The sequence below is a fragment of the Hibiscus syriacus genome, unplaced genomic scaffold (genome assembly GCF_006381635.1).
Source record: "Hibiscus syriacus cultivar Baekdansim isolate YM2019G1 unplaced genomic scaffold, ASM638163v2 tig00110547_pilon, whole genome shotgun sequence".
In the NCBI taxonomy this organism is placed as follows: domain Eukaryota; kingdom Viridiplantae; phylum Streptophyta; class Magnoliopsida; order Malvales; family Malvaceae; genus Hibiscus; species Hibiscus syriacus.
The window spans coordinates 338,476-363,417 of record NW_024062774.1 but is presented as its reverse complement, the minus strand read 5'-3'; the positions used below and the strand labels follow the sequence as shown (position 1 = coordinate 363,417).

The following is a 24,942-nucleotide window of genomic DNA, read 5'->3' as shown; positions in this document are numbered from 1 at the left end:
TACTTTGTACTCACCTCAGATTAATAAATTAAAATTACAAATATAACGTTTTTCGTAAAAAAATCATGCAAATTACATAATTATTCTAGTTACAACCTAAAAAGTTGTTTTTAAGAATCTAAAAGCGAAAAAATAACTAAAGCGATATCAATATAAAATAAGACATATAAAGGATGTGAAATTTAATGTAGTTCGACTTTGCCTACTTCCACGAGCAAGATGAAGAATAATTCACTATAAATGTAGAGAACACGAAAAGTACAAATACATGATATCACATGTATGCTAAAATCTGATATAAATACTAAAACTCAGTATATCTCAAAACACTCTTCAAACGTCATGCAAAACTATCTCTACGACATATGCCCACAAAATATTAACTATTTCCAAAATAATTCTCTCTCACTTATCTTTATTTGTAAAGTTAAATATTTGATCACTAATAATTCTTTTTTCATAAGGACTCTTCCATAAAATAAATATTTATTTTATTAAATGAAATAAATTATTAAGTAATTTTCAGCTATTAGAATTGCAATTTAATTATCAATTATAATTTAGGTCAAAGTGACCTTAATATGTGTATTGTCAATTGATTATGAAAATATATATTATTTTGTAATCACTTCACACTATTAAAAATATTTTTTAATAATTAAACAACGTCCACCAAGAGACAGTGGTAGATTTATTAAGGATTTAGGATGAGCACATATCCACCCTGAAATCTAAATTTTTTGGATGATTATATATTTTAATAATTATTTTCACCTTGAAATTTTAGTAGTATTCACTATGTATAAAAAATTTATATGATATATATGTAAAAAAACATTTTTGAATTACAAGAGGGAATTATAAAAAAATCATTCTTCACATGGTTTATTTACCCTTTTAATCCCCTTTTTAAGTTGCAACTTGTAGCCAGACAAATTTAAAAGTAATAAAGAGAGAAGATATTATTTTAGATGGGATTAATATTAAATTTTATAAAAAGGAAAAATGGCATATATATATATATATATATATTCATATATGATTGGGTAGTGGGTGAGATCGAGGTTAGGTGAGGGCTCCTCCTTTTTTGACTATATTTGTTTTAAAATATGAGGCAATCTTAAGGATTGTACTTTCTCGCTGTTATTATTACTAAACAACTGATCCCATCTTTCTAACCCAATAGCCATGGACGTTGAACAAAACCTTGATCACCAATCTCCACAACCTTCTCCTCCCCAGACACCAAAAAAGCTTACTCTTATCCCTCTAATCTTCCTCATCTATTTCGAAGTCGCCGGCGGCCCCTATGGCGAAGAGCCCGCCGTCCAGGCTGCCGGGCCCCTTCTCGCCCTTCTCGGCTTCCTCATCTTCCCTTTTATCTGGAGCGTCCCCGAAGCTCTCATCACGGCGGAGCTCTCCACCACTTTTCCCGGTAACGGAGGCTTCGTTATTTGGGCCGAACGTGCCTTCGGTCCATTCTTCGGGTCTCTGATGGGGTCCTGGAAGTTCTTGAGTGGCGTCATTAACATCGCCGCTTTCCCGGTTCTCTGCGTCGACTACCTGGAGAAGATCATCCATCCTTTGGAGTCAGGCTGGCCGCGCCAGATCTCTATTTTGCTCTCGACCCTGATTTTATCTTTTGTGAACTACACCGGATTAGCCATCGTCGGTTGGGGAGCTGTTTTGCTCGGCCTCGTTTCGCTTTCGCCATTCGTCATCATGTCGCTCGTAGCCATCCCCAAGATCCAACCCCATAGGTGGATCAGTCTAGGTCAGAGAGGCGTTAAAAGAGATTGGAATCTCTTCTTCAACACCCTTTTCTGGAATTTAAACTTCTGGGACAACGTCAGTACTCTCGCCGGCGAAGTAGATAACCCCCAGAAAACATTCCCTCGAGCTCTTCTAGTGGCGGTGGTCTTCACTTGCTTAGCCTACCTCGTTCCACTCTTCGCCGTCATCGGTTCCGTTTCCGTGGATCAAAACGATTGGGCGTCCGGGTTTCACGCAGACGCGGCGGAGATGATAGCCGGAAAATGGCTAAAAGTCTGGATAGAAGTCGGCGCCGTTTTATCGGTGATCGGGTTATTCGAAGCGCAACTAAGTGCCTGTGCTTATCAACTGGAGGGAATGTCGGATTTATCGATTCTGCCCAAGTTTTTCAGCAGCAGATCCAAACGGTTCAACACGCCTTGGGTGGGGATACTGATCTCCACCCTGATCACAATCGGGATGTCGTACATGAATTTCACCGATATCATATCGTCGGCGAATTTCTTGTACAGTCTGGGAATGCTGCTGGAATTCGCGTCTTTTGTTTGGTTGAGGAGAAAGTTGCCTGCAATAAAGAGACCTTACAGGGTTCCTCTGAGGATTCCAGGGCTGGTTTTAATGTGCTTAATACCATCGGCATTCCTTGTACTTATTATGGTAATTGCCACTAAAATAGTGTATTTGGTCAGTGGAGTCATGACTGTGGGCGCCATTGGATGGTACTTTCTGATGAACTTCTGCAGGGAAAAGAAGCTATTCAAGTACAGCATTGTGGAAGATGGAGAAAGATGATGGAGTTTGAAGTTGCAAAATGACTGTCAATGGAACATTTTCGTGCTACATGTTGTGTCATGTAACTTCCCTGTCATATCCTTTTGTAACATTTAAAAACACGATCAATGTTATTAAATCTCATGTTATCACACTTTTTTCCCCCTTTTATTCATTACGAACGGGCTAAATGCCATGGAATCAACGCAATAATTACCATAAATTATTAGCTTTGGCTTTGGGAAAAAAAATAAGAGTAATAATAAGGTTACAATTGGATAAAAAAGGCATATATTTTTTTGTTTATCTAATATAATAATCAAATAATTTTATCTTTAAATGTATGATAAACATCATTTTTTTTTGAATTACAAACAAATCATTTTATTTATGGATTACAACAACTAAATCACTTGAATATAATTAAAAAGTCAAAGTTCATTCATGTATTAATTGTTTAATATTTCAAATTCAACTTCAAGCTAGAAAATATCAAGATATTTAGGTACTACTTCTTCCATTACGAATATGGCTTTAATTTTTTTTCTCCACTTTTTGGAAGCAGTCCAAGGTGTCATCGTGAAATGCGCATATTAACTATTTTGTGTCGATTTTAATTACATTAATATATTATTTTTCATAAATTATAAATAAAATCGATAAGTTTATATTTTGTCAATTAGGTTCCCTTTCTTAGGAGATTCCGTTTCGTAAATAAAGGGCAAGTAAGAGAATATTCCAAATAATTATGCAACGTGTAGATTAAGATTGCATCATTAAATAACGGAATCAAAGGAAATGTCTACGTAGACTATATGTAATTGACTTTAAGTAGGGTTTGATACTGAACAAAGATTCAAGAAATATATACCCATATATGCTTTCCAAAATTTAAAAATAAAAAATTTAATCCAAAAGCTTACGAAATATAATCATATTATAATATAAATCGAATCATCCAAATAAAAAATTCAAGAAATGACAACAAAAAACTCAATCAGCAATATCAAAAAAATAAATGAAATAATTTCGATCTTCTCTGAGATTAGGTGACTGATCGGCATTTATGATCTTGACCAAGTAAATGCTATTTTAATGCAATTTTGTCGTAGTTTGGTGGGGCTAATTGCGATCTTCCGCCACATGAACCTCCACATTGATGCAATTTGCGCACTAAAATGTCTGGAATGTCCTCATATAATAACCATGATATATGATGATTACGGCTTTTCATATTCTGCAAATCTTTTGAGTAGAGACGGTTTACATTTAAGAATTTGTAGATCACATCGTAGACATTGCTATATTGAATCATTGATCAACTATGTTATAATAAATTGATAATCTTTTGAGTAGAGACGGTTTACATTTAAGAATTTGTAGATCACATCGTAGACATTGCTATATTGAATCATTGATCAACTATGTTATAATAAATTGATAATCAAATTTAACAATAAAATTGTCCTAAATAAAAACGAGTATTCAACACTACTAGCATTCTCATGAAAATATATAGAGCAGCAAATTAACATTCTCAAGAGACGTCGACATAGAGGCGCTTATTACGCTGTTTTATTGGAAGTTCGCACCACAATGAAGAATGATTTTTTGATGAGAATGTAGTACCAATCTAACGGACAGCCTTGGACAAGAGGTTGTTACTCCCAATTTTGCGAGCATTGATAAGCTCATCCGTACTATCACCTCTTTCGAAAACAGCTGCTGCCCCCATCCCTGTGCCTGCATTCAATGGTAAAAACCTATGCTCAACAGGATCGGACAATCTTCGTCTTGGTGTCATATTTTCTATATTATTATCGAGTTCAAGATCTTATATACTCGTCTACAGGTTATTTTATTTTTCATGCCGTTATCAAACCGTAAGATCAAGTCGGTGTGGAAGTAACAAGATTTTTCAACAGGGGAAAAGTGACAAGTAAAGAATAGTACCTATGCACATTGAGATCACGCCAAAGCGGCAGTCTTTGCCACGCCGCTTCATTTCATGCAAAAGTGTAGCAACACAACGAGCACCTTCAGCAAAAGCACAGAAGTAAGCTTACACAGTAAATTGGAAAATTTAACCAAAACACACGGAATGAGATACATTAAGGAAAAGAAACACAAATACAAGAATGTATCAAAATTTAAATTTAACAAACCAGTAGCCTGTTAACAGTTCTATAAATATAAAATATAATGATACGAAAAACACAACCCACGAAAAAAATACATTAATTGCAAGTTCATTACATTTGCATGTTTATCTTCTGTCAATGGAGAAAGATCAATGTTATCAAAGGCACAACATGCATTCCAGACACTAGACCCATACAAAAATGCACTCCCGACTACAAATACTTGTATGCCTTTGCAAGTGTTTTTGTTTATAAGCACAAAATACATAATTGCGGCAAAAAAACCTTGAGTGATCTATATTACTGCAAAAACACATTAATTTTCTTTTGTAGATCAACTGAATACTACATTGAGAAATTAAAAATAAAAGAAAATAAAAAGGTAGGATTTTTTTTTCCTATCACCTATAATGAAAAGCTTGCCTAGACACGCATGCGCACATCTAATTAAAAGTGCCTCACCGGAAAGGTCTAAGAAGCTTTTGGTGTCTACCAGAGTCTTTTACTATGTCTATCATCTTATAAAAAGCAATTCAGATGCACCAAACATGCATCTAATCAAACCCAAAAGGACCTGAGGCTTTTTTGTTGCACGACATTATGACATTGTCTAGGTGAACTAGTGCGCACATAACAACACTAAGAGAATGCATACATAGCATAAAGGAGTTCTTCCAATTTCTAGTATCTAGTTACTAGCATCGTTTTAGGCTTGGTATACTTTACTCAATAGATATAATCTTTCGTGCGTAAATTTCCTTCAGAAACCATTACCAGATTATGACAATAACCAGGAAAAAAAGATTATTCAGCTAAAATACCTGTTGCACCCAATGGATGTCCAATTGCCATTGCACCTCCATTAACATTAATCTTTATAGGATCTAGTTCCAGCTTCTTGCGGCAGTATACAAACTGAGATGCAAATGCCTGCAATACATAAAGATATTAGACTTCCTTGTATTATGTTCTCTTTAATTAATAAATTTGCAACAATGTGAAAAACTACATTGTACCTCGTTTATCTCAAAAAGATCAATGTCGTCAAGTTCCAGACCAGCAGCTTTAACTGCTGCCGGAATTGCCACAGCTGGGCCAACACCCATGATGGCCGGATCCACCCCTACCGCAGAAAAACTCCTGCAAGATTGACAATTGCTCTATTAAGTTAATAGAAAATATCAAGTTTCCCATTAGTTCAGGGAATGAGATGTTGAAAAGTCAATAGAACAAATAACCTGAATGATTTTTCCCATTAAAACTTAAAGAAGGCTATAATGTAAAGCATACAGCCAAAAAAAAAGAAAGTTTCTCAGACACAGCATGCAAAATGGACAAGTTAATAACATTTCCAGCGAACACAACCTGCTTTTACTCCAACCATTCATTTTTCTTGAAATATCCGTGTCCAACGCAAATATGGACATGAGTATGTGAACACAACTATCCAAGACCTTTCAGATACATGAAAGAACTTTAAAAATGCTAAACCTGTATAAGACACAATCATATTCAACAATCGCACCCTGTGTCTGTCATAGAAGGCAACTGGCACACACAGTTGCATCTTCTAGACCCAGTCACGTACATTTTATTAAGGGTGCAGTTTAACACAATGTCTTACTAATTAGGAAATAGAAATCAAATAATTTAGTATAGATAAAAGTTAAGAAAACAAAAGAAAAAGAGTGTCTGATACTTGGATATGGGAATATGACACCCGAGGCCAAGAAACGTAGCTTGTAACAGTGAATGTAAACACTCAGATGCTCTTTAAAACCACAAAAAGCAAGAAACAAAGCTTGGAATATAACCTATTAGCCTTCACAACATGATATATTCAACAATAACAATTATGGTAAACACTCCAAAAGTCCAAAGGACAACAGATGTAGCAGAGGAGAGAGTTCTGGCTTTATATTTGCTACAAGAACATCATGAGGTCACTGTTCAAATTTCATTTATAAGATATATATCAGGACACAGAACCAGGCATTACACACCTGAATACACCAAGAATTGGCACCCCTTTCTGCATGGCAACACTTCTTTTCATGAGCAGAACAGCCCCAGCACCATCACTTACTTGACTAGAATTTCCTACAATACAAACAAAATTCAAACAAATAAGATAAAACCACCAGAGAAGCAAAGAATTCCTGGAAGAAAATGGTACATTATTTGATACCAGCAGTGGTGCTCCCATCTTTCTTGAATACGGGCTTCAATTTTGCAAGATCTGACACCGAAGTGTTAGGTCGGATACCATCATCAACAGAGATTGTGACAGGTTTCTCATCCCCAGTCTTTAGATCAACAATCTTCATACATGAAATATTACAATCCAAATATGAGAATACCGGCACAAAGCATTCCATAAGAGTGTATGAAACATAGATTGAATTTAAGATGGAAAAAAGGAAAAAGGTGTAGCTACTTTGGTGTTCACAGGGATTATTTCATCTTTAAATTTACCAGAAGCTGTAGCAGCTGCCGCTTTCCTGTGTGATTCAACCTAACAACCAGCAACAAAGAAATTAAATTTATATAGATAACTTGCAACATCATACAACGCAGCTATCATTCAACTTACAGCAGCCTGATCTTGCTCCTGCCTTGTCACACCAAAGCGATGAGCAACATTCTCAGATGTAACACCCATTGGAAGGATACAATTCTGAGCTTGCTCCATCTGCTTCGCCTGCACAAAATCAGCAAAAGATCATACCGGGAATGATAGGTATGACAATATGATCCTCCAACTACCCTCCAAATATATGGAAAAAAAACTTATTAAAAATTTAACATACCAGAATCAAACAAGTACCCATACTTGACACACCAAGTTTTAGTAACATAGAAATGATAAATAGATGCAAGCACACAAAAAGAGAGAGATAGAGTACCCTTGGGTTAACTGATCCTTCCCATGCCATTGGATTAGTGGTCATGGATTCCAACCCAGCCCCGATACCTACATTAATTACAAGTAGTCAGTAATAAATACAATGCAAGCATTTTATGCAAGAGAGAAAGGAATATCCTCTGAACACAGGTTTCCTCCTACCAATGTCATAAAACCCTGCTTTTATTGCAGCAGCTACATCAGCAACCGCCTGAAGCCCAGATGAGCATTGCCTGTTCACAGTTCTAACAGGAACAGTTTCTGTATCACCAAAAAATTGCTACAATCAACCAAAAAAAACACCAAAAAAACACAAACCCACAACAGCACATAATTAACAATATCTCTGTATACCAGGGAAGCCAGCGTAGAAAGCAGCCATTCTGCACTCACTGGCTCGTTGAGATCCTGGTGCCAAGACTGTTCCAACAATAATATCCCCAACTTCACTAGGATTCAAATTTGTTTTCTCTATCACCGCCTGGTCTCGACATACCCATAACAACAAAATAAAAAGATATAAATCAAATGAAAATTAAAATAACAAGAAAACCCATTTTAAAAAATAAAAGGATACAAACCCTTAAAACAGGTGCAAGTAAATCATCAGGATAAGTATCTTTGAAACCGCCTCGCTTCGATTTGCAGAGGGCAGTCCTATAAGCTCTGTAAAATTAAGAGAGCAATAATTAAACCAAAAAAATCTTATGGTAAGTTGGAAAGCATGAATTTGAAATTTTGGATTTAGGTTTGGTTCACTACTTGTGAATATGAAATATATATATATATATATATGATGCAAAAATCAGTAAAATTTACCATGATTATACATTCGAAAGCTATGAAAATATGAATTTCAAATTCACAAATATTTTTAGGAAGTCCAAATTTACAGTATTAATCCAACAAATCCGTAAAATTTAACAACAATCATGAATGCTATATTTACATATATTTTATCACACAACTTAATATTCCTGAAATCCGAGTTCACAAACAACCTTAATTATTTTATGACAAAAAATTGCATTAACATAGATCAATAAATTCAAACAAGTTACTTACGCTACAATAACCACATCATCTGCAAATAAATTAGTTCGTTGATAAGCAGCGCTATCTCCAGCCAAACAAGCTGATGCCTGAAGAAATTTTTTTCAATCATTAACTTATTAGACAAAAGATGCGGTAATATTCGACAAAAAGCATTAAATAATCAAATTAAAGTCTTAGATATAAATATTGGCTAAATAATTAAACTGGATTGAAGATAGTAAATCAAGATCTAATGAAACGGTAAAAAAACAATCCAGATAATGAAAAGAATAGAGCATACAGATAGAGCAGGGTTGCAAGCCTGTTCGGACGAAGAAGAAGGAAGTGAAGGACTGAGGTGTTGCAGCAGAATTTGCTGTCGACTGATCGCTTTATCCATTGGTTTTATCTAAAACAATGGGAAGAGAAGAGGAAGATCAGAGAGAGACACGAGGCTTCTGTTAGGCGTACGAGAAAGCAAAATCGGGATGAGATTTCAGTTTTGCAATTAAAATTATAATATAAAATATAATAAAATAATATTGTAATTAGATTTTTTTGACGGTGAAGGACACATTGGACATTAAAATTTATATATCTTAAAATTGTTATTATAAGGATAAATTATAAGTTTGGTTTCATTTGTTTTAGTTTTGTATAGTTTTGATCATCAATTTTTGAAGATTTACGTTTGATCACTTATATTTTTTTTATTTCTTATATTTTGAGTCATTAATTCATGCTATTTTGATAAATTCTTAATTCACTATTTTTAATTTTTTTGAATGCAAATTTAATGTTTGTTTAACCAAAAAATATTTTTATTCAAGCTTAAATAGACATTTTTAACATATTTAGTTAGTTAATTAATGAAGTAGAAATTCAGTTCAAATTAAATTTTTAAAAATAATATTTTTATTATGTAATTTTTTTGAGTAGAAACTGAGTATTATTAAAAATTAAAAATATTCAAAATTATAGTTTTTATCTTAAACTAGATATATAATTTAGACATTTTCTTATAACATTGAAATTAACCTCTTTAGATCCATACAAGGACTATACATGAAAAAAGTTGAAAACCAATCCAAAAACTCGAACAGAAAATAGATACGAATAAATCTGACTGTATCGACACACTAACCATAAAAGGATATTAAATTACCGAAATACCACCAAGAACAATAAATCAGAGCCGAGCGTCGTGAGAAATTATTCACGAACTTAAATCCGTGCATCCAAATTCAATATGAAAGTCCATAAGAGGGAAGATCAATATAATTACAAATAAACGTCGTCTTAATTATTCGTAGTGCTGTCAAATAAATAAAAGAACAATCAAACGACTGAGAATAATATTTTTAAATCTTTTTGTTAACGTTTCACGTCTTGAAGTATTTGTTAAATCTTTTTGTTTTCTTGTTTCTGCTCTTCGACGTGCGCTTGTAGAGAATTCAGCAACTGCTTGTGGCGAGCCCATGTGAAAATAATATTTTAATTATATGGTTTTGTAAGTTCGGAAGATTTTGATATCTCCGCTGAACAACCAAAGTCAACTATGTAAATGTAATACACGCGCTGTAACGCGAGTGGGATAGCGTTGTTCAAAACTATTTAAGCTTGGCGATTAGGAGATGCGTGCCGCATGGGCCAAAAAAGGAGGAAATAAGCTGCTCCCCGTAGTACGATGTCACATGATTTAAAGTAAATATAAACCGTTCGATGAGAAATCCAAAGCAAAAGGTGTTGATGGGCACAGATCATTACTTGTAGATAAAGGAATGCGACAGAGTTCGGTTGGAAAATAAAAAATAAAAAATTAAACTAAGTGATTATTTTATAATTAATTGAGTTGATTTAAATCTTAACTGATTTCATTGAATAATTCTAATGTAAACAAATTTTGTTTTATAAAATTTGATTTCGAGTAATTATATCTGTGTAGAATGTGAATGTTATTAATAAAATTTAAAAAAACTTAAAACGAATAATAATTTATAATCACTATAAAATATATAAAAAATAATTAATTTAATAAAATCATCTCAATATCAAATGACAAGTTTATTATATTTGTTAAATTAAATCAAAGTTTTAGTTATAAATTTATATATTATGTAATTATTATATATTACAAATATATTTATAAAAGGAATAAGATTATATATTATATTGTTAATTTAGGATTTTATTAAGTTGAATTTTATTATATTTTATAAAATATAAAAAAAATGATTTGAAATACATTAAATTTTATTATACACCCAAAATTTTATATTTATAAATTTACGATAACCACAAATTATTTTATAATTTATTATAAATAGAAAGAGTTTTCACCTTCATTTTCCTTTGAACTTCTAAAAAAAATAATTCATTTATCACATCATCAGTCACGTCATTAACAATCATGGATTATTATGTCAGTATCGTGGACTTCACGTAAGCATTGTGAAGTGTTTCGTTTGTATCATAAAGAAAATCATTAGTCTAAAGATCACATTATATTTTTTTTAAAGTTCGAATGCCACATTAAGTATAAAAAATTTCGTGGGTCACATTAATGTTTTTTAAAAGTATAGGGGTATCATATATATTATTATTTTTAATTAGATCTCTATTTTTATTGAACAAAAATAATATTTTTACAAATATATTTATTTCAGGTTTGGTCATATTAGTTTCTAGTTTTATTTTAAAAAATTAGAGTGAGTTTAGATCGTGTGAAATCATCCGGTAAAATCAAGTTCGAGTAGAGACTATAAATTTTTTCGAATCAAATCAGATTGATCGAAAATTCGACCCATACCAATCCCTATGCACAGTTGCTTGTTTTAATATAGACTAATTGTCATTGGGTTTGGTTTTGGGAGACTCGGGCTTTGAAGCCCAACTGAACTTTAAATCAGTTCTATATAACATTAATCATTAATATTTCAGTACGCGGATAGAATCTAATTAAATAATCTAAATATTTTTAAATTTAAATAAGTTTAGAATAATTAGATGAGTGGAAGTAAATATCTGACACTAATAATAAAAAAAAGAAAATATTTAAAATATAATCTTAACTTTCTATTTTTACTCATTCAATTATATTAAATTTGTGTAAAATTAAAAATAAAATTTTTTCGTGTAGGTGAGTCATAATCATCTAACAAATATTTACTTATAGTACTTAATTTTAATATGGATAAATTATATGATTGATCACTTTTATTTAATTTTTTTAATATTTTTTCTCGTAAAAAATATAAAATTTGGTCATTTTTATTTTTATATAATTAAGACATGGACATTAATAATTAACTATTAGTACCTTGGTCTGTCGGCACTAATTGGTAGAAATAAAACGGGAGCTTTCTTACACATGTTGGACAAGTTTAAGTGTAGAATTCGAAGCTGGAATGTGCGAGTTCTATCTCAAGGGGTAAGGAGATTTTTATTAAGTCGGTCCTTCAAGCTCTACCTTTATACGCAAAATTCGAAGCTGGAATGTGCGAGTTCTATCTCAAGGGGTAAGGAGATTTTTATTAAGTCGGTCCTTCAAGCTCTACCTTTATACGCAATGAGTTGCTTTTTATTACCCATGGGTTTGTGGCGTGAGATTGAAAGCATTATGGCGCGATATTGGTGGCAGAATTCGGAAGATAAGAGGGGTATTCATTGGTGTACGTGGGATAGTCTGTGTCAGTTGAAAGAGAATGGAGGGCTCGGTTTCAGGGATGTGGCCAAATTCAATAGTGCATTACTGGCTAAACAATGTTGGCGTTTGTTCACAAATCCTATATCTTTGGTGGCTCGTTTGTTGGGGGCGAAATATTACAGTAACATGAATTTTTTGAATTCGGGTCTGGGGAGTTCTCCATCGTATATATGGCGCAGTGTTTGGAGCGCAAAAGGCTTGTTGTTTGCAGGACTGCGATGGAAGGTTAGCACGGGGAATTCCATCTCAGCATGGAATAATTTTTGGTTACCATACGATATATCGAAATTGACGAGTTCGGATATAAATGATTCAGTGGAGTTGGTTCGGGACTTAATTGATGCAGAAACTAGAATGTGGAAGGTGGATTTGGAAAATTCTATTTTCCATGTGACAGAGGCTAGAATGATTTTGAATATACCCATCACGCGATATTTGCAGGATGATTGTAAGGTATTGGGTGGTGAGAAAACAGGGATTTACAGTGTGAGGAGTGGCTACAGACTTTTGCAAGCAGGATGAGATATCCGGCCTGATGAAAGAAGGTTGTTTAAGAAACTTTGGGAGTGTGACTGCCAACGCAAAATTAAAATTCAGGTTTGGCGCTTTATACAAAATTATGTCCCTACAAGCCAGAATTTACATATCAAGCGAGTTGCTAATAACCATTGGTGTTCGAGGTGTCCTGTTTTAGAATCTGCTGTGCATGTTGTTAGAGATTGCCACTTTGCAGGTTTAGATTGGTCGAGTGTGGGTTATGCCTGGCCTACTCATGTTACGGGGAATTTCTTGCCTTGGTTACAATGGTTATTTAGTCACCATAATAGTGCTTCTCGTGGTGAAATTGTAGTGACAATTTGGGCTCTTTGGTTAGCGAGAAATAAATTTTTGCATGAGGGCATACAACTAAAAGTGGAAGAGATTATTACTCTCGTGCGTGCCCAATGCCTTGACTTCCTTGCCGCCAAAACTAGCCTTCTAATCTCTGTTTCGAATATGGTTACTTACTGGAAGCCACCAGTCTCCTCACAGGTAAAAATTAATTTTGATGCCTGCTTTATACAACATCCGTGATAGTGATGGTCTTGTGATGGGAGCGTGTCGTCGGAAAATGACTCAAGTTACCTCAGCGTTCCATGTGGAGGCAGATGCGGCTATGCATGCGAACAGAGATGGGTTTCCGGGCAGTAGTGGTTGAAGGTGATTCCAGGTCTGTGATTGACCGCCTCCGTTCGTCAATGGCAGACCTCTCGGTGATAAGTGCATTAGTGTGTGAGGTGAAGTAAAGAGCATTAGATTTTCCATGCATGCACTTTTCAGTTTATTCCAAGACAAAAACAATAAAGTTGATCACCTGTTGGCAACGGATCATCGTTGGGATGAAGAGGAAAATTTTTGGGTTGAAGAGCTCCCGGATGTTGCCGCTACTCAAGCGGACGAGGATTGCCGTTGGTTAGATCCACCATAGCTGGTTGGTGTGTGGGGGGCGACTATGTTCTATAGGAAAATTTAGTGTTATGCTTACTTTAACCTAAATTGTAGTTCTTTCCAAGATGGCGTCAATTGCAGAGTCTATTGAAGAAGTGACTTCATCAAGCACTAGGATTCGGTTTCGTTTCAGAGAACTCTTTGGAGGTAAAAGAGTTCAAAGGTTAGGAGGATCGTCATTGTCTCTGTAGTACCTGATCAAGATTAGTCGATCAATAGATTGGATATCGGTGATTATATAAAAAAAATCATCTAAAAATCTAGAATTAAAATACCAAACGTTTGTGACCCTTTCCTTATCTCAAGTTGTTAGTTTTGATTAATTAAAATGACATATATGGAACACTAATGAAAAACGTTGGATCAAGGCATTTCATTTTAAAGATTACGAGTATAGTACCTAGAGAGAGAAACACACTATTTAGGACTAATCCCTAATTAGAAACAAATTAACATCAAGTAAAAGAGTTCGCAGAGAAATTTACTTGCAATTAAGGGATGAACAGCTTAGAATCGAAGTGATGGTTAGGTCAAATTATGATTAGCTAAGCCTAACTAAGCGAGAAATACTTAACAAAGATGATAATATCTCACCTAATGAAAATACCTTTAGCCTAAACTTGGCTTCAATTCTTCTCAAACTCAATAGAAAACTTTACCTATAGTCCATTCAATGACCTTATAAGAGTAGGAATGATTGAGTAGGATTGGTCTTACCTAAAATTTAAAATTCTCGAATAATTTAAATATATATTTAAATTTTTATTAATAATTTATTTTCGTTCCTTAAATCTTTATAAATTTATCTCTTAATATAAAATTTTACCTCCTGTTTCGGAGTTCCCGGCTTCCAAAACTTTAGGTTAACTGCTTTCGAACTCCTCGTCCATATGAAGTAAATTGTGAAATTACGCAGCCCCTCTTGGTGGGGTTAGTCAATTCAATTCATTGCCATCCCTTTCAATTTATTTTCTCTATCTTTTTCAATCGAACTAATTCATAGCAATCGTAGAATTTGATGCGTTCCTATAATTTATCTATATTGTTGAGAAAAAGCTCAAAGGCTGACCTTTGATGTAATTAACAACCAAAAATCTAATCATTATGGGCACGTGATTAGTGGGAAGACAACAATTTGAATCCTTTGAAAAGTTTTTTTGGGTGTGTGTTAAGAATATACTCATTAAGTCGTTGAAAATCACTCTACTTAGGTATATGAAATTAGATTAATATCAACAACTGTATTTTTTATATCACCACTAGTATCTGATATACTGATCGATTAATCCATGAAATTAAGGGTGACACTCCCAACCTAGTTTACTCCATTTACAATTACTAGGATTCGAACTCCTGACTTTACTTAAGGGATCTAATACCTTATCTTACTAGACCAACTGGTTGTTGGTTTAATCCAATTCTCTGTGATATAATTGGTTTCACCATTTCACTAGAGCCATATATGTTTTGTGTATTTGTCACTATCAAAATACCCAAATGAACATTTTTGCTCTAAGCATTACAAGATGATCCAATCCCAATCTACATGAAACTATACAAAAATTTGGAACTCATTGGTGAGATATTGAGGCAATTATATTTATAATAGGGAGAATTAAGTTAATTATGTACCCATAATTTCATGGATCATGAAAATGAAATATGGTTGGGAACATTAGGGGTCATACCATAATATTCATGTTCATGATTTATTAGGCACTTACCTAATTGAATTAATAGATGTAGATATTTACTTTATTTTTGTGCTTTCTACATATATCATTTAATGATTTAAAGTCTTACATTATTTGTCTAAACTCTTATAATATATATATATATATATATATATATATATATATATGCTACATCGTTTCTAGCTGTTTAAACGGTGAAGGGAACCCACGAAAAAAGTTGCTGATTAAATAATTGAGAGGTACCCTTTTGATTTAAGATTTGACGGATCAACATATAGCATGTGGATAAACATGTTATTCATTTGTTTTATATATTAGATTTTAGTATATGTCATTTCATAGTTACAATAGTTGCTGATTTATGTTATTTATTTAGTTAAAATATTATTATAAACAAATCATTCAATCGATAAATATTAAATAAGATAATGACTTAATTTGATATAATAATAGTTTTGGTCCTTAAAATTTATAAAGTTTATCAATTTAATTTGTTCAAAGACAACTCTGAATAATTTGACATTGAACGTTCATACTCTTGGCATTCATTGTGCTCGAATTTGGAATCTCAAAAAATAACAACAATTCATTAACTCCTAAGATCAGTTGGTTCGTATTTTGTGACTCCTCAAATAATATAAGATTTATGTTCCATAACAATGTACTCTTACACACCCTTTCAAAAATCAGACTCTAAGATTTATTTGGTTGGAATTCTTGTCCCTTGTCTCCGGCTTATCTTAGTTAAAGCTTAAATGTTTAAATAGATAACCCATTAAATTATAAGTAGCATGGTATCAATATGGCCCTTGTATGAAAAAATAAACATAAAGAAAGAAAGAGAGAAAACTAAGGGCAATGTAGTCGGAGACAAGGGTGGATTTTCGGATAAGGAACCCTGCCCTACAAAATCTAGCTTTTACTTCTCAATTATGATAAAAAGGTTTCAATTCATTAAAAGCAAAAACTTGACAGTCAATTCGGATTGTTATTTTATATTTAATTTATAAAAAATATAACATTGATAAAAAATGATTTAATAAGTCTCTGATTTTAAAAAATATCAATATGATCCTTAAATCTGTTTTACACCCAATATAATCCTTAATCTTGAAAAAAAAAAGCAACACGACTTTTTAATTAACAGAAATCGTCGTTAATTATTATGATAATATCGTGATAATCAACCGTAGAAGATAATATGATAGATGAATTTACTTTATTTTCTAATATAATCAGATGTGTATATGTTTGATTTATACAAAATTCTTAACTCTCGACTTATTCAATATAAATACTTTGTATAATTTTTTTTATTTTCAGAGAATGGTCGTGTTAATAACAATTATTTATGTTCCTCCGCTTATTTATATACTGAGGTGGAGAAGGCGATGAATATTGTCTGGGGATCATCAATGTCAATCCGATCAAGCAAAGTTATGTGATCAAGGTGAGCAATCGCATCCGTCACACCATTCACATCTCGGTGAATGTGCACAAATTTGACTTGCCATTGTCTATCAAGAAGATCCCGAACTCTGCGAAATAAAACTGGTTCAAACACTGACCCGAAGAGGGATAGGATCTGAACCGCTTCTTTGATATCTATCTCCACATCGATCTTCCTGAAACCTTTCTCCCACGCAACCGCAAGATCATCTGCGAGGGCCTATATTTCGGCATGTAAGGTAGATCACCAACCCAAGCTTCGATAATAACCCGTCAATCAATCTTCATCCAAGTTGCGGATGACACCACCTCCTGTTGCTTTCATTGTTGTTTGGTTGACAGCTCCATCTGTATAAGTATCATAACATCAATAATGGTTTCTGTTGATCAATATTAAAAGTTATAAATTGGTCCTCCGACTATCAGACATTGTTTTGTTGAGTCTCCTATTAAAAGTTACACATTTGTCACCATACTATTCAAATATTCCAAACTCGTCTTTTTCTATTAAAAAATTGATGGCCTTTTGAGCTGGATGTTAACCTACTAACTGAGATTTGATAAAATCATATTTTAATGATGTTTTTTCTATTAATATTTGAAGCACTAATTCGAAGACATAATGTAAACAAAGACTGATCAATCCATAAAATACAACTTAAATGATTTTGGGATTATATTTTTATCATATCTCAGTCAGCATGTTAACATCCAACTCAGAATGTTGCCATTTTTTTAACAGAAAAGGGCGAATTTAGAACAAAAGGCGAATGTTGCCATTTTTTAACAGAAAATGGTGAATTTAGACATAATGTATACTTTTAATAGTTGAATGACTCAATAAAGCGGTTCTCTATAGTCAAGGACCATTTTATAATTTTTAATAGCCGAGGGACTAAAGGAAACAAAACCATATAGTTGGGGATCATTTGTGTGCTTTATCCATTTTTAAATAATAAATATGAAGTAAAAACAAAAAATAAAGTTTCGGATGAGGACTTGACCATGCAAAGTTCTTTCTTTCTTTCTTGCTTTCCCTCTTTGTTGCTTATATGTTAAGGTACGAAATTGATGAAATGGGTCCCCATCTATAATTTTAACCCATGAAAACCAACCTGCAATATTGGATACCAACATTAGAGATGGCGAGTAGCAAGAGTTATGAAAAATATGTCCAATCATAATACAACATCATAAACAAAGCTCGCCATCATGTGTCTCTGTCTCTGTCTTTGTATCATTAAAAGACAGTGTATTGTTACACAATGTAAAACTCTTTTAGTTTTACACAGATTTAGGACCGTTAGATAAGTGAAAACAGATGATTGAGATTAAAATCATCCAATAGTCATAAGTCTATATAAAATTAAAGAGTTTTACATTGTGTAAATGGATATTAACCTATATATATATAAACCTGTGAAAGGTGATTACATGAATTTTTTTGAGGCAATATATATTTAATTGTGAAAAGTGTTATATCGAAGAATCACATATATTAAATCTATTTATTTGAGTGCTATATCAGCATGATAAATACGTTTAATATTATTTTTAATCACTATGTAATATTAATTTTTTTTACATATATTATATCTCATATATATAAAAGGTGCATGAATGCAACCCTTTAAACTAGTCTTTTCCTATTTTAGAAACGTGACATCATAAATGAAAACTTTCACATAATTTTCAAATAAATTTCGGTTCGATTAACGGTCAAATAATTTCGGTTCGATTAATGTTAAAGAAAAAAATTCGGTTAATAATTTTCAAATAATTTTCGGTTTGATTAACGGTCAAATAATTTCGGTTCGATTAATGTTAAAGAAAAAAATTCGGTTAATTTGGTTCGGTTAATAATTTTTAAATAAATTTCGGTTCGATTAAAGGGTTAAAGAAAAAATAGTTCATATACGTCAAATACAAATTGTTGTAAGTTAGAACCATATGGAACCCTTAGCCCAACGATTTGGGCGCCTGATTGTTCTCCCCCACATACAAAAGTTCGATTTTCCCTAGGCGCATTGTTGTGTCTTCAATTTTCCATTTCAATCCGGTGGTGACACGTGTCACCACCTGATTGGATAAAAAATCATTAAAATAATAATATAAAATTCATAAATAAAATCTTCTAATCATGTATTGACACGTGTCATGTTCTAATTGAATAGTTAAATTTATTTAATTGAATTAAAATAGTGACTAAATTCATAGAATATGTAAGGATCAAATATATAATTATGCCAGTTTTATTAACGGACACGTCAACAAGTCTGTTTTTTAACGGAGAATGGTCTGATTGAATCAATTAAGAAGTTTAGTGGTCGAATTGAGACAAAAAATAGTTTGATGGCAAGATCGATTAATGACTATAATTTGGTGGTCCCCTGTGTAGTTTACCCTAAAAAAATTTACGTATATTATATCTCATGGATATAAAAGGTGCATGAATGCAACCCTTTAAACGAGTCTTTTCCTATTTTAGAAACGTGACATCATAAATGAAAACTTTCAGATAAATTATTCAGCATTTTACTAAATAATTATAGAATTTAATTTAGATCTAAATTTTAGAGATAATATTATTATGATAAATAATTTTAAATTTTAAATATTAATCATGAACAGAAAAAATATGAAAAATATTTTTTAACCAAACTCATAATAAAGCAAATTAAAACCACTCGATCATATGATGGATGGTTCTTAGGTCATTATTTTGTTTACTAAACTTTCATAATTTCTTTTCAACTTCCAAGCTTACAAAACAAAACCAAAATAACTAACTCGAGAGCGATTGGGTTGTTCGATACAATCAATGCTCCAACTTCTAACAACTCGGGAATACTATGGGGTGACAACACACGTTCCGTAGATGTTGATGATCGAACTCAAAACTTTTAAAGAAATTAACATTTTTTTTACACCGATGTGATTTAAAACTATCTAATTAAACATAAATTTAGAAGTTGCTTTGTTTAAAAGTTTCAAAGGGAAGATTTTGGGTCTTATTCTTTTACATTGCTTTGGAATAAAGTCTAATGTTCATTTACAAGCTTTGCCTTGTATAATATATATAGGAAGAAGAATGTGTTAGACGTTTAAGTTTAGAAGTTCAAAATTTGCATCTATAAACCAACAAATTTGAGTTTGGTCAAATTGTGTTATCAGTTTCTGAATATATGTGAGGTTTAAATTTTAGTCATTGTTTAATAAATTGAACAGATTTAGTTACTCTACTTGTTGTGATATAATAACATCACGCTATCATTAAAAAATAAAAAAAAAACCTAAATAATTGTTTTTGTAGAGTCATATCTAATTATTATTATTTTTATTATAGGATACAATGACTGCCAAAATCCCACTATAATAATTTCTATTAATTTTCTTGTGTTTAAACAAAGTGATAAATATTCCTTAAGGAATGCATGTAATTATTATTGTTCAAGTGGCAAATTTCATTTCTTTTTGTAAGGCCGTGATTGGCGGTCGCCTAATATTCATTCCACCAAATTCCTTAACTATTAAAGTAAATAAATTTAACACTTTATTTAGTGCCTCAAATTCAGCGGGAGACTGACATTCTGCTCCCCCCACCGTACATCCGTAGCACCTGACGTGGCTTCATCCCCGTTAAAAAATTAAAAGCGAACTCTGGTAAAAATAAAGACGGCGTCGTTTATGGTTCGTTTTAAATTTCGGGTCTATAAAAGCCTTCTCCACGGAGGTTGTACTCCAACTGTCCCTGCTTCTTCTTCCTCAGTTGTTTACTTTCTCTCATTTTCCTTTTCCTTTTCGGCTGTCTGTCTGGATAGAGAGAACAAAAAAAACTCTTCAAGTACGGAAGAAGAAGCAGAGAAGGTGGCACTGGCAATGGCCGTCTCAGTTAAACGGTCTTTCTCCGCCTTACCTCTTCTGTTTTTGTTTCTTTTCGGAGCATCAATCCCCACTGTACGGACCCTCAGCACTTCCAGGTCTTTCTTCAACCTCAGTTTCAAGCTTTTGAAATTTTGATCTTCATTTTTCGTCCATTCGTTTTCCTTCTGGACAGAACTATAATGCAAATTATGTAGAACTCCAATGGCCTGAAAATGACTAACTAAATCATATATATTCTTACAGCAATGTGGACACGAACACGCCGCAGAGCTCAAACATCTCAACAATGGCAACTCGGTAATGCAGAGCTCAACCGATACCATTTTTTTTTTCTTTCGTTGGTTAATTTAGAACTGATGATCTCGCCCGTTAGTTTTGTCTCGATCCGTTAATGTTAAGAGTTTAAGACCGTTGGATCATCGCCAAACAGCTACCGTTTTATCCATTATTAACAATCCAAGGCGTTGAGATCTAGATCCTTAGATCTCAACCGTTTACTTTGTTTTCTTTTGTTAGTTAGCGGGAACTAGTAATGTTTCACTAAAATTGCCCCCTTTCGATCTATAAAAGGAAACAATTGGTGCAAGATGAAGGGCGTTTTAGACATTATCATAATCCCCGCCGTCGCTGTTTCTCTCTCTTTCTCCAGCAAAGCGTTTTTTAACGGTTTTGGAAAGTGTTGGGGGGCAGCAACCTTTTGTCTTTATGATTACATATACTGTTGTTATACGCTTAACAACACATCACTCTATCCATAACCAGTTAGATTATTAAATAATTTAAATATATTATATTCTAAAATTTAAAAGACTTTAAATAATTAAATAAAAATGATAAATATTTTGACCATTGGACATAAAAATGTAAATGTGAACAAAATCACAGGTACAGGCCAGAAGAGGTTGATCCATTGAATGAGCACGCGGTGGCTGACCCAGAGGCTGCTGCTGCAGAGGTCGAGACCATCATTGACATGTAAGCCTCTCTCTTTTTTTAACCAAAATATCATCTTTTTACGCACAAAAATTAACCCAAATTTAACATTCATTAATCACAAATAGATTGAAAAGAGCGAGTGAAGAAAATCTTTTTTTAAATTTTAAATTAGTATATTTTAAGTTTTTTTTATTAATAATATGTTTTTATCCACAAGCTTTTTAAAATTATTTCACCGTAAAAGTTTAGAATTTTACTCTCTTGACATTAAAAATTACGTATGAGTTCTATTATTAACATGAAGGGGAGATAGTAACATTTTATTACAGTAATAACTATTACTACGTAAATTAACTCAACTGCACAGTCATTCTAATTTATAAGTAACAACAATATGATAAGATCCGTGTCTCACGCCTCTCTTTCTGTCATCATCGTCACAAATATCATTTTTCATATACTATAGTTGAGTTAAAGCAACAGGATCTTAATAGTCCTTTTTCATCCATCTATGTCGTTTTCGAGCTATACTCGATTTTTCACATTTAATAATTTATCTTTTTAAATTTTAATATATCTATTTATTTTATGGGTAAAGTATACAAATGGTCATGGACTATAGTATATTGTTTTGTTGAGTTCATTGACTATTAAAAATAACAAAATGATCCCCGATTATCGCTATTTGCTTTGTTGAGTCCATCGACTATTAAAAGTTACAAAATGTCACCGACTATTCATTATGTTTTATACTCGTTCTTTCCTTAAATTTTTTACAATGGTCTGAGTTGTATGTTAACATACTAACTGAGATATGATAAAATATGATGTCATAATCCTAAGTGACTATCATATCTTAGTCGACATGTTAACGTTCAGTTCATACAACCGTTATTTTTTTGATAGAGAAAGACAAATTTGGAACATAATGAATAGTCCAATGATCATTTTGTAACTTTTAATAGTCGATGAACTTAACAAAGCAATTCCGTATAATCGAATGATAATTTTATAACTTTTAATAGTCAAAGAACTCAAAAAAATAATATCATATAGTCGAGGGAACATTTGTGTACTTTGTCATTATTTTATTATATTTTATAACACGATCATATACATTACTGCATTTTATCTAACATTGCCTAGTCCACGATCACAACTTAATTACTTAAAAGTAAGTTATTTTCTAAATTTATGATTAATTGCATAATTTCTGAAGAAAACAAAATTATGGCAACGGGAAAAAAATTACACTGTCTATATGCATGGCCAATTATAATTCTAGTTTTTTGTTTGTTTGTTTCTTCCCATACTTTATTTTTAATTTTTTTGAAGGTAGCCGTTATATCCGAAGTGACTCTCTTGTCCTCAGAATTTGACAAAAGTTCTACCATACATTTGTTTTTTATGATCTGATTATTGTCCTCGGTGGGGTTAATTTCCTCCCACCGACAATGATTTACTGATACCATTCATCGTTAAATTTAATAAATGCTCATAATTTCGTTATAAATCATGACAAATTATGATTTAAGCATGTTCTTGTTCATAGTATTATTTTTGAAAAAAAAAGAAAAAAAGAAATGCTAACAGAGTCCTTTTAACTTTACTTTTTTTTTCTCTACATAAGTCTATATAATTGAATTTATTTACATAAAACGACAGGAATGTTCGCAATGCGACTGAAAGAAGGAAGTTGGGGTTCTTCTCATGTGGAACCGGTAACCCCATCGATGACTGTTGGCGTTGTGACCCTAATTGGCATAAGCGTCGCAAGAGACTAGCCGAGTGCGGCATTGGTTTCGGGAGGAATGCAATCGGTGGGCGTGACGGACGCTTCTACGTCGTCACCGACCACACCGATGACGACCCTGTTAACCCCAAACCCGGGACCTTGCGTCATGCTGTGATCCAGGACTACCCTCTTTGGATCGTGTTCAAGAGCGACATGGTAATCAAGTTGAAGCAGGAGTTGATAATGAACAGCTTTAAGACAATGCGGCATTGGTTTCGGGAGGAATGCAATCGGTGGGCGTGACGGACGCTTCTACGTCGTCACCGACCACACCGATGACGACCCTGTTAACCCCAAACCCGGGACCTTGCGTCATGCTGTGATCCAGGACTACCCTCTTTGGATCGTGTTCAAGAGCGACATGGTAATCAAGTTGAAGCAGGAGTTGATAATGAACAGCTTTAAGACAATCGATGGTCGCGGAGCTAATGTTCATATCGCCAACGGGGCATGCATCACGATCCAGTTCGTTACCAATGTGATTATCCACGGCCTTCACATCCACGACTGTAAGCCTACGGGTAACGCCATGGTAAGAAGCTCACCGTCTCACTTCGGGTGGAGGACGATGGCTGATGGCGATGCAATCTCCATCTTCGGTTCCAGCCATATTTGGATTGATCACAATTCTCTCTCCAATTGTGCCGACGGACTGGTCGATGCCGTCATGGGCTCAACAGCGATTACCATCTCCAACAACCACCTCACCCACCACAATGAGGTGATGTTGTTAGGCCACAGCGACTCCTACACAAGGGACAAGCAGATGCAAGTGACTATTGCTTATAACCATTTTGGGAAGGGACTTGTACAGAGAATGCCAAGGTGCAGGCATGGATATTTCCATGTGGTGAACAATGACTACACCCACTGGGAAATGTATGCAATTGGTGGAAGTGCAAACCCTACCATCAACAGCCAGGGCAACCGATATGCAGCTCCGATGGATCCATTTGCAAAGGAGGTGACCAAGAGAGTTGAGACAGCTGAAAGTGAGTGGAAGAACTGGAACTGGAGGTCAGAAGGAGACATGCTGGTCAATGGTGCCTATTTCACTCCATCAGGTGCTGGAGCCTCAGCTAGCTACGCCAGGGCCTCGAGCTTGGGTGCCAAGTCTTCTTCCATGGTTCGAGCCATGACTATAAATGCTGGTTCACTTCCCTGCCGCAGAGGCAGGCAATGCTAGCATGAAAGAATTTGCCGTTTACACAACTCTTTGAATTTCCACTTTTCCATCATTACCTACCAGATCTTCAGTTTCAATCCATTAATTGTTCTTTTAGCATCATTATCATCACAGTTTGACAAGTTAAGCTTTGTTTACAAATTGTCATCATATTGTCCTACCAAGTTCTCCCCTATTA

At 33.5% G+C, this 24,942-nt stretch overlaps 3 protein-coding genes across 3 annotated transcripts; 2 read left to right on the top strand and 1 right to left on the bottom strand.

The window, feature by feature from the left end:
• The first annotated feature begins 1,148 nt into the window (after positions 1 to 1,148).
• On the top strand, positions 1,149 to 24,703 carry LOC120130436 (probable polyamine transporter At3g13620). Its single transcript, XM_039147667.1, has 3 exons — positions 1,149 to 2,590; positions 10,224 to 10,227; positions 24,693 to 24,703. Exon 1 carries the CDS (start codon positions 1,189 to 1,191, stop codon positions 2,563 to 2,565), a length of 1,377 nt encoding a protein of 458 aa, XP_039003598.1. The 5' UTR covers positions 1,149 to 1,188; the 3' UTR covers positions 2,566 to 2,590; positions 10,224 to 10,227; positions 24,693 to 24,703.
• On the bottom strand, positions 4,089 to 9,108 carry LOC120130435 (3-ketoacyl-CoA thiolase 2, peroxisomal-like). The gene is made up of 15 exons (XM_039147665.1): positions 8,927 to 9,108; positions 8,656 to 8,732; positions 8,172 to 8,256; positions 7,945 to 8,071; positions 7,753 to 7,851; positions 7,592 to 7,659; positions 7,279 to 7,386; positions 7,123 to 7,200; positions 6,874 to 7,006; positions 6,689 to 6,785; positions 5,702 to 5,825; positions 5,507 to 5,615; positions 4,498 to 4,581; positions 4,159 to 4,287; positions 4,089 to 4,125 (listed from the first exon to the last, which is right to left on the bottom strand). Exons 1-14 carry the CDS (start codon positions 9,023 to 9,025, stop codon positions 4,178 to 4,180), a joined length of 1,398 nt encoding a protein of 465 aa, XP_039003596.1. The 5' UTR covers positions 9,026 to 9,108; the 3' UTR covers positions 4,089 to 4,125; positions 4,159 to 4,177.
• On the top strand, positions 20,721 to 24,942 carry LOC120130437 (probable pectate lyase 1). Its single transcript, XM_039147668.1, has 5 exons — positions 20,721 to 20,942; positions 21,091 to 21,144; positions 21,733 to 21,822; positions 23,449 to 23,731; positions 23,940 to 24,942. Exons 1-5 carry the CDS (start codon positions 20,842 to 20,844, stop codon positions 24,762 to 24,764), a joined length of 1,353 nt encoding a protein of 450 aa, XP_039003599.1. The 5' UTR covers positions 20,721 to 20,841; the 3' UTR covers positions 24,765 to 24,942.

Bases quoted from the DNA above. Each gene is read 5' to 3' on its own strand.
- LOC120130435 (XM_039147665.1), bottom strand. From the start codon at position 9,025: ATGGATAAAGCGATCAGTCGACAGCAAATTCTGCTGCAACACCTCAGT. The intron at 8,733-8,926 runs GTATGCTCTATT...AAATTTCTTCAG, and splicing joins CTTGCAACCCTGCTCTATCT to GCATCAGCTTGTTTGGCTGG. The intron at 7,852-7,944 runs GTATACAGAGAT...TTGGTGATACAG, and splicing joins TTTCTACGCTGGCTTCCCTG to AAACTGTTCCTGTTAGAACT.
- LOC120130436 (XM_039147667.1), top strand. From the start codon at position 1,189: ATGGACGTTGAACAAAACCTTGATCACCAATCTCCACAACCTTCTCCT.
- LOC120130437 (XM_039147668.1), top strand. From the start codon at position 20,842: ATGGCCGTCTCAGTTAAACGGTCTTTCTCCGCCTTACCTCTTCTGTTT. The intron at 20,943-21,090 runs GTCTTTCTTCAA...ATATTCTTACAG, and splicing joins CGGACCCTCAGCACTTCCAG to CAATGTGGACACGAACACGC. The intron at 21,823-23,448 runs GTAAGCCTCTCT...ATAAAACGACAG, and splicing joins GTCGAGACCATCATTGACAT to GAATGTTCGCAATGCGACTG.